This window comes from Saccostrea echinata, unplaced genomic scaffold (assembly GCF_033153115.1).
Source record: "Saccostrea echinata isolate AGI-Se365-2 ecotype Australia unplaced genomic scaffold, CSIRO_AGI_Sech_v1 ptg000036l, whole genome shotgun sequence".
Lineage (NCBI taxonomy): Eukaryota > Metazoa > Mollusca > Bivalvia > Ostreida > Ostreidae > Saccostrea > Saccostrea echinata.
The window spans coordinates 10,300,812-10,310,682 of NW_026889785.1; the positions used below are offsets into that span (position 1 = coordinate 10,300,812).

Here is a 9,871-nt window from a genome sequence, read left to right on the forward strand (position 1 = left end):
TTAATCCACATTTTATTGTCAAACTAAATTGATAATGTGTAGACTTTATATAAAGCAGTAGGGAGCACATTTGTACAGTAACGTGCTAGAATGACAGGTCCAGCCCCTCGAAAATATCAAAAGTTCAACGATATCCGCTTCACTATAAATTCTGAATATTTAAACACGTGCAGCTATTATTCCTACTATTCTGAAAAGTGCTGGGAGCTGGTTGTGCATTGTTGATTTATTCCGTAATGTAACATTATTCCAATGCGAATTACATTTTTGACTGGAGTTTGTAGAAAGACGGCTAAATTTTAAACAATTCCCGAGCATGAGGAAGTTGCTCCCAGCACTTTTCGTGTTAAGGAATTCGTCTCAAAGAAAACGGAATAAATTTTATAGCTGAAAATTGCCCGTATATCGTTGAACTTTTACGATCTTTGTAGTAGTACATATATGTTCTAATTTTAAAACTGTCACGTGACAAACAGCTGATGTAAGCGATGTCGCTTTGGCCGAACTCAGCAGAGACCCGATATATACAAGTGCAAACACCACAAATCACATTTATCAAAAATAATGCTGTCAAAAAAAATATAAAATTGTATTCATTTTCCCTGAATATATTAAGGCGTATATTTCATGGGCATCCTTAACCTAGCTGCGAATGATCAACATTTTGAAGGTACATATCTGGATATCCTTCACCTCAAATTTCCTGATCCTTATTGCTCTTTAGGCAATCACAACAAAATACATATTCAAATTTAAGCCAAATTTAATGTTGAGATTTTAACATCAATTCATTCTTCTGCACTTCCCTTTCATCTGTAAAGAAAAAGAAAATATTAAATGAATTTGCATATGGAAAAATACACAGTTTTTTCAGAACATTATTATCTTATCTTCCACATACAACTCTTGGTTGATTCACTTTAGAACTAAACAAGAACTGTCCAAAATGGACAAATATCCCCCACTGAGTTTTTCAGAGAAGATGCAAAGTCACTAATACTAGTATTTGAGGATCTAAGAGGTGTTCACAATTTGTTTAAACATTTAGATTGAAAAATTTACCGGTAATTGCTCATTATATTTTTTTAATGAATGAAACTTTGGCGTAGCCTAATAAAACAGCAATACTAATAATAACATTGTTTTTTATTACACTGAAAAAATTAATAACCATTTTCAAGTATTTCTCTGTTGGAAAGTATGGATGCATTATTTATCCATTTTTTCTACAGTGACTATAATAGGTCAGGATCATGACACATGTACCCTCAGGTCATAAACAATCTTTGTGTGAAGTGGATACTCCCAACATCCAAAATTATTCTCCATAGGAAATATACGGACCGAACACGAATTATGAACTTTTTCTGTCAGTGACCTTGATATTGCCCAAATGACCTTGGGTCAAGGTGATGACACACCCTCAGGCCATAAGCAATATTTGTGCAAAATGGGAGCTCGCCAAGTTTATCCATAAGAAATATATGGACTGGACACAAATTATGAACTTTTTCTTCCAGTGACCTTGAACTTGCCCAATTGACCTTGGCCATGGGTCAGGGTCATGACACACTCCCAGGTCATGAATAAGCTTTGTGTGAAGTAGTAAATTCTGATTTTCCTTCGCAAGAAATATATGGACCAGACATGTTTGAACAGACAGATGGACAAGGTTATTCCTACATATTCCCCCAAACTTTGTTTGCAGGGTGATAAATATAGTGTCGAATAACTACAGTTTTTTTAGTATTAATAACCTTGATCTTTTAAACTAGACTTTTCACTATCCTCAAGTATCTACCTTTTAATTCTCTATATGACAAATTTAAAATAGAAGTATTGTCAGTGAACTCAGAAAACAAAACTTGTTCATCATAGTCATGAACTTAGTTTGTTTGCTCCAAACTCAGGAGTATTATTTGGATTTTCAATGAATCAATGCATTTTCACTATATGATCACAGGGATTTATCAGTACCTTCTCAGGGGCCGAAATTCGGTCCCATTCCCAATTGAAAATGAGCTCATTTTCTCCCAATTTGGTTGTATTTTTTCCCAATTGGTGAACAATGTTTTTATATTCAATTTTCTTGGAAAAACACAGAGTAAAATTGTCAGATTGTCTGTAATTTTCATCTATTTAACCCATTTAGCAAAGCTACAGTCATAACACATGTTTAACAACACTGTAAAAACATCGCCAACTTTTATTCCGAATTTCCTCCGTTTTTTCTGAAAATGGTGATATTGTGTAATTGTATAGATTTATTAAGTTATTTCCACCTACTCAAATGATCTACGAATGAATGGTAAGGACTGTAGGCATTATTTCAGATAGAAAAATATATTTTCAATGTTTTAATACATGTTAAAAGAGGATTGTGAAAAAATGTGTACTTAAGTATAATTTTTTGCAGGAGGTTTATTTTTTCCAGAAACAGATTCTATAATGACCTAAATTGAAATCTCATACACACATGTACTGCTCTAAGTTGTATAAATACTTTATACTCATTGAAGTAAATTTTACTTTTATTAGTCTATTATTCCATAATTGATCTTGTATGATGAAGTTGGATCATATTTAATTGTCTGTTTGGTTGCCCAAATTAGAGTTCATGCTGAAATGTTAAATGAATTACACTTGAATACATGATTTAAGCAAATTTTTTAATTTTTCCCAATTTCATCAAATAGCCGATAATTTTTTTCCAATTCCCCAAAAATGGCATTTCCCAAAATAGGCTGATAAATCCCTGGATCAATAAAGCCCTGAATCACTTACCCTGAGGCCATGAATTTCATAATTTTAGTAGAAGACTCAATGCTCAGTACAATCATGCTAAATGTTTGCTTGATGTCCCGAGTTAAAGAATGCATTAATTTTGATGGTTTTATACAGTTCCATCCCCTAGGCCCCAGGGGGAGCAGGGACCATGAAATTCATTATTTTTGTTCCCATTCACCCACATATGCTGCATTAATTTATGCCAAAATTGGTCAAAATGAGTTCAACACTTTTAGAGAAACTGAAAATGTTCAAATGTTACAAGACAACGCACAGTGACTGATGATAGACAAAAACAGATAGCAATAGGTCATGACTGACTCAAGTTAAAACTTTTTTTTTGTGATTATGTCAGCTCAGGTGAGCTAATACAAAATATTGCTTATCACTGATATAAATGACAACAGTTAAATTTTAGACGTTAACCATGTGTCTGACAATTCTATATAATAAAACTTACCCTCAGCATAAATCTTTCAAAGCTTGGCATGGACCTATTTGTTTTTGTGTCTGTTCGAAATATATACTTTTTGTCCTAGAGGTAAAAAAAAAAATATATGTTAAAAAAACTTGCATTTCAGACTTGTAAAGCAAAACCAACAAGATGAAAAATTACTTATTTTACCGATAACATTTAACATTTTCTTCTCTTGATTGAAATGTATAATGCACATCATTACATGATATGTAATTGCAAGTCTAAAAGCAATGGGATCAGAAAACCTTACTTCTTTTTTAAGAGTATTACCATAATGCTGGTAAAACTTAGAATCTGTTTTTGAAGTCCAGTTATTTACATCTTATTGGGAGGCTAAAAAAATATATTTACGATAAGTACCTGTTATAACATTATGTTTTAAACCTCGCCTGCATTTTGATATAATGTGCCAGTGTTGATTTACACCTGGGCTGTGGTGCTGATTTTGTCAATATTTTCTTACTTAATTATTTGGTAAACTATGTGTACATTGTCATACACACTGAAATAAAAGAAACACAGCCGTTAGTTTACATGCAACACAGACTGAAATATAAAATAATTAAATATTTATGTTATGTATTCCTCACCATAGTTCTATTGCACACTAAAACGTCACGTCAGGTCAGAGGTCATAGGGGGAAAAAATTACATCCGGGTTCTTCATGTCTGTAAACCATCGAACGAAGACACTGATCATCATGTTTATAACCGCTTATAACACATTTATTAAGCACGCAAGTTGAAAAAAAATACAGTAGTGAGAAAAAAATGTTCTAAGGTTACTATCGAGAGTTCAAGATTATAAAGCTTCATTCATTTTTCTTAAATTTGAGCTTGTAAAATAGGTGAGTGGAACCTATGAAATTGTCTGCTCTTTACTTTCACTTCGCTTTGTTTTCTGTCACACTAGTTAGAAATTTGATTAATAAACCACAAGCATAATTTTTTAAAGAGTTTTTTGGTGACGGGAATACTAATGCATATTTTCAGATATTCAGCACTAATCAATGTCGGTAAATGTGCTTTTTTTGTGTTGTGTTTTACTTACGTTGTTGACAGTTTTATACAACTTCCAAAAGCTTTGTGCTAATAATCACAAACTCTGTTTTAATCTTATTATGTCTAAAAGAAGCTGTTGTGTGAAAGGATGCACAAACAGCTGGTATACATTACAAAAATGGAGACAACAGTTTTGTTCGATTCATAATACAAATTATGGAACAGGAAAATGTATTTGTGAACCTCCATTTATCCTCATTCCATTCCCAACTGTGGCAAAAGACCCTCATGCAAGAGCTGTCTGGGTAACAAATGTAAACCGTTCCTCAGGGAATCGCAACTGGGAGCCAGATTCCTACTACTCGAAGGTGTGCTCATACCATTTTGTAGATGGGAAACCAGCCACACCTAACCCCTACCTTACTCTACACATGGGTCACTCTAATCCAGTAAAGCAAGGAAGAGCTCCCCCGAAAGAAAGAAATTATTTCTCTCATGCAATCAAAAAAAGAAAATTTCAAGATGAAGTGAGAGAGAATGATCATCAATTGGACAAAGATGATATAAAGTAAAGTGTTTCTTTTGATCATGATTATGTTGAAGTTTGTGATCCTTGCACGTACAAAAGTTTTGAAATTTTAAATCTTAAATCAAAAATCAAAGTTCTTGAATACGAACTTGCCAAGTCAAGGGAAGAGAATCACAAGCTGAAGAGAAAAACATTCAATGTAAGACCTACTGACATTTTAAAATCTGACAAAAAAGTGAGGTTTTATACAGGTTTTCCTTCACTGAGTTCATTCAATAATCTACATAATGCTCTTGAACCTAAGCTGAAAAGTGTAAGGTACTAGAAGGGTCCATCCTTCCATTGCAATACACTGAAACATAAGATTTTCAAGAAATCTAGAGCCTCTAGAAAGTTGTCTACAAAAGATGAGTTACTTTAAACCTTAATGAAAATCCGTCTTGGGTTACTGGATGAAGATTTAGCTGACAGGTTTTCTATTTCTGTGTCGTATGTATCAAGAATCTTTACCACTTGGTTGAAGATTCTTAGCAAATATCTTAGTAAGCTAGTTTTCAATCCTCCAAAAGAAGTTGTTCGTGCAAATCTTCCCCCAAAATTCAAAACACAGAGATACTCCTCAGTTCGACACATTATTGATTGTTCCGAGGTCTTCATTGAGAAACCTCAGAGTATGATGGTTTCAAACCAGTGCTGGAGTGATTAATTTTGTGTCAAACTGTTGGGGAGGTAGAGCTAGTGACAAATGTATAGCAATGAACTCTGGCTTCCTTGATTTGATAGAACCTCACGATAGTGTCATGGCTGACAAAGGGTTCAGTAATCTTATTGAAGAGCTGACGCTTTCTCATGCAAACTTGCTTGTTCCTCCAGGAAGGCATGGTATTGCACAGATGACTGCATGTGATGTACAGAAAACAAAAGAAATAGCAAATAGGAGAATATATGTAGAACAAGCCATAAGACGTATTAAATTCTTTCGCTTACTGAAATTTGAAGTTCCTGTTACAATTTGTCAACATTTAGACGACATACTCAAAATTGTTTGTGGAATATGCAATCTTTATCCACAACTTCCTAGGTATGATTGAAATGATACAAAACTAAGATATAAAGAGTTTGTTTCTCTTAGAAACTGTTATATTTTAAAATTTTGCAATAACAAACATGAAATCAGTAGATGACAATCCTTTAACTAATATAAATTACACATTTGTCAATACATTCTTGACATTGTTTTTGTCATTCTCAGAAAGTTCACATTTTATGGTACTTATGCCCTAAGGTAGTACACAATAGATATAAATCTCTCTTTATATATAATATGGAAGAAATTCAACAATAATTTTTTCCCCTATAGTTTGAAATATGGCCCATCAGACCCCTGTAAGAAGATTGTGAAATCAGACATTCGACCTGAGAATGTGTATTTTTTAAAAATTACCAGTCAATCTATTACAAACTTGTGTGATGTTGTTTTTGTTACTAAAATTCAGTATAATATATTAATACCAGTATATCTGAGACAAATGTGATGTAAAAATAAAACATACATAATCCAGAAATGGAAAATTCACAGGTAAATATGCATAAACACAATCCAATATGTAGGCTTCCGAATGACCAATATATAGGATCCAATGTCTTTAATTTTATATAAAATGCGGCAAAAATATGTCACAGCTTATTATTTTTCTTACAAAGATCCTTGACAATTGACAATATAGTGACATTATTTGCTTTTTCTGGTGTACTTAATAAGAAATGACTTAAAACAGATTTCATGAGTGTTTTGTACTACCTTAACACTTAACAGCTGTATACAAAAGTACATATAGCTTCTGCTATTCACATAGAACACTCGCTACAGTACCAAGATAGTGTTTTCTTTAGTTTTGCATCTGTTAGATTAACACATTTAAAGTGGTACCAAAGACCACATAAATCACAACAAATACTTCTATCTTTTAAAGCAGTGACATTGTTAACAATGACTTGATTACAACATGGACAAACATATGTCTCTCCTTCAACATTATTTGCATTTTCATCTACTTCCATTGCTTCCTCCAGTAGTGATTTTCCTATACTGTGGGATTTTAACTCTGGTAACACAAAAGAAAAGAAAAAGTACTGAAGGCTTTGGAGAATATCTGTAAAATAGGTTTCATTGTACTCTATTCTCTCTGTGAAAGTACCATTACAAGTATAAACAAAAAAATCACACCATTTTCTTCTAGTAACAAACATCTGTCCTTGAACTTGAGCAAAATAAGAATGATTACTTTTTAATGACAATTTCCCTGACTTGTTAATAAGATAAACTGATATTTTGCATGTACAAAATGACAAACATGAACTACATTTTGTTATCAAAGGACACTTGATTTCAACACAGCCATCGCCACAGCACGAACATGAAACCAACAAATCTGGACTAGCTGCAATATAAGCGTGTACAGAATCAAGAAAAATACCACATTCATCTGATTTGACATTCTTATGTGCAGTACAAAATTCTTTCAAATAAATACCCTTTGCAACTGGTTCCATTTCCCTACCATATTTTAGGGACCTGATGTTAGGATTCACTTTTGTATAACCCATAATATGTTTCACAAGTGGTTTAACATCATGGACAACAGTAGGTTTATTATTGATAGAACCAACTTTTGTATGAATAGAATAAAAGTTGGAGGATGTCAAACGACCAATCCTCATATCATGCCATGTACTATTGGAAGATTGACCTTTAGTACTATTACTTATATATGTAATGGTAGAGGAAGGGATCTTGATGCTAGTATCAGATTGTTCAAATGACGAGATCCTAGACTTCATGTAGTATTGTTGAACGTCGTCGATCTGTGAGCAATCCTCCTCAATGATATCTTCTCCCCCTTGGCTTGGTGAGGTGGATCAACATCTAGACCTTTAATGAAATTTAACAATTTACCAGGCATAAAATACTACCAATTAATATATAGCTATAGAACTTTTCTTGTTTGCACAATCAAAATTCGAAAATCCAGTTGACAGGTGTACAGAATCGTTTGCAAATCTATTTAACTTTAATCCCGAAACTATCTCCAAGGAAACACTGAAAACTAAACTTTATCATTTTGTTGCGAAGAAAAAGACATTGGGTGGGAATGGTACCAAGCTCTTTATGGATGAGCATGCCAAGAAAAGGTACGCATTCTAGTTTTAGAGCGAACTCAATAAAAGCGGAATTAGCGTTAATCTGTGATTTTTCCCCAGGGAGATGTGTGCGAGGCAATTAATGTCAGCAGTTTTGAGGGAAGGATCTTAAATTTTACTGGTTTGAAATTAAAGCTAGAATACTTACTATTTAGAAGCCTTTGCACCTTTTTTCCTGTTGGTGTTTTTTTAAAGAGGGGGGGGGGGGCGATTTTCCATGCAAATCATATGCGGTTAAAAAAGTAAAAAAAAAAAAAAAAAAAGAAAAAGAAAGTGAAATAAATCGTAGTGAACTAATTAATTGTTCAGTAAAAATTAGACGCCTTTCAAATTTTTCAGTGTTTATATATCAAAATATTTTTTTCCTAGTATAAATTAACATCGGGCACGATGAACTTGGTTGTTGTGGAAGTCTCGCGCCTTATTAAGGTATCATAGCGGTAATTGACCAATGAAAATGAACTTAGTCAATTGTAGTTCCATACATATAAAATTATTATTTTTTCCTTTTGAATTTTTTTTTAATTTCCTTCCAGTCTATTTTTACAATTTTGGTACCTGTGTCTAGTGCATTTTACATATTTTGTAAATAAATAAAGGTTTTTAACAGGAACTATTTTTTTTCAGGGCATAGGAGGCTACTTCCTGGGGTAGAAGTTTATTTTTCTTTGACTAAGAAAACGGAAAACTTAGGATCCACCCCCTCAAATCTGCTGCCGTTAATTGTCTCGCCAGCGTTAGGGGAATATGGGTGATTTGCATCAATTACACTTATTGACTCCATCGCTGTGGAAAAATGGACGGGATTTCTTGGCATGCCATTTTTTTTATTCCCAATGCCATAGCTGGAAAAGAATCGGGGGAAAAGGTTTACCAATGGAAGAGAAAAAGCAAAAGAGACTATTGCAAACATTAAATATGAAAATATTCTTGTGAAGCGAAAACTGAAAAGGACACAGGACAAAATAGATCACTTGAAAGAATCTTCAAAGGCAATTTCAAAACAAAAGGTTTCACATATCAAAGAAATTGAAAACATTATTGTCAAAATGCACATTGATACAATCAAATGTTTTAGAACCAGAGAGAAGACAGGTAGGAGTGCCTTTCCTAGCATTTAAGGTAATTGTTGTGACCGGCGGTTTTGTCTTCATAGATCCCGATAGGAATCATGTTTAGGAGTTTATTTATTATATGCGGAATAATCCCGGACCTCTGAGCACGTCAGAGGGCGGTACTGGAGGAGTAAATCGGTGAGACACGCCGAATACAATCTCATCTTGGGCCTTTCCAACAGAACTCGGAAATGCACATTATATGTAATTCAAAAGAACTTACTTATGTCGATCCATGGTGTAGATCCATTGGGAAAACCAAGTATGATCCCAAGGAGATCACTCGGGTCTAGCTACAATAAGCAGATGTTTTTTTTTTTACCAGATTTTTGAAATTCTTGGGCAAAATTGCTTTGTCTATCAGCTAATTTTGTTTTATACGTCTGTGGATCCTTTACAGTGTTGTATTATACTTAAGTGACCGTTAAGTCCCTTGAGCCTCTTGTATCAAGTTGAAGTTGTCCAAGTAAGACTGTGAATATTTCAAATCATGAAGCTTTAGAGGAAATGTGGAACAATTGTTTTATTTATTAAAACTGAACACGACTCGTAAATCAGCACCGGGGTATACCCATCGCATTCGTTACACCTGACTGCGTTATTGTCACGGGTATCGGCAATGGCGACACATGTTCGTGCAAGTCATCTTACATGACCTTTGTTTACATTTTATTGCAGTTACGTGTATCTGTGTTTGTTTGTTAACTTCACTGACCTGTGCAACTGTTGTTAAATAAAAAAATTACAATATATAAACAA

General features: G+C 33.6%; 1 protein-coding gene across 1 annotated transcript; it reads right to left on the reverse strand.

Annotated features, from left to right (window-relative positions):
- Positions 1 to 6,279: 6,279 nt before the first annotated feature.
- LOC133199763 (uncharacterized) lies at positions 6,280 to 7,688 on the reverse strand. Its single transcript, XM_061335614.1, has one exon. It carries the CDS (start codon positions 7,635 to 7,637, stop codon positions 6,645 to 6,647), a length of 993 nt encoding a protein of 330 aa, XP_061191598.1. The 5' UTR covers positions 7,638 to 7,688; the 3' UTR covers positions 6,280 to 6,644.
- Between the last annotated feature and the right edge of the window lie 2,183 nt (positions 7,689 to 9,871).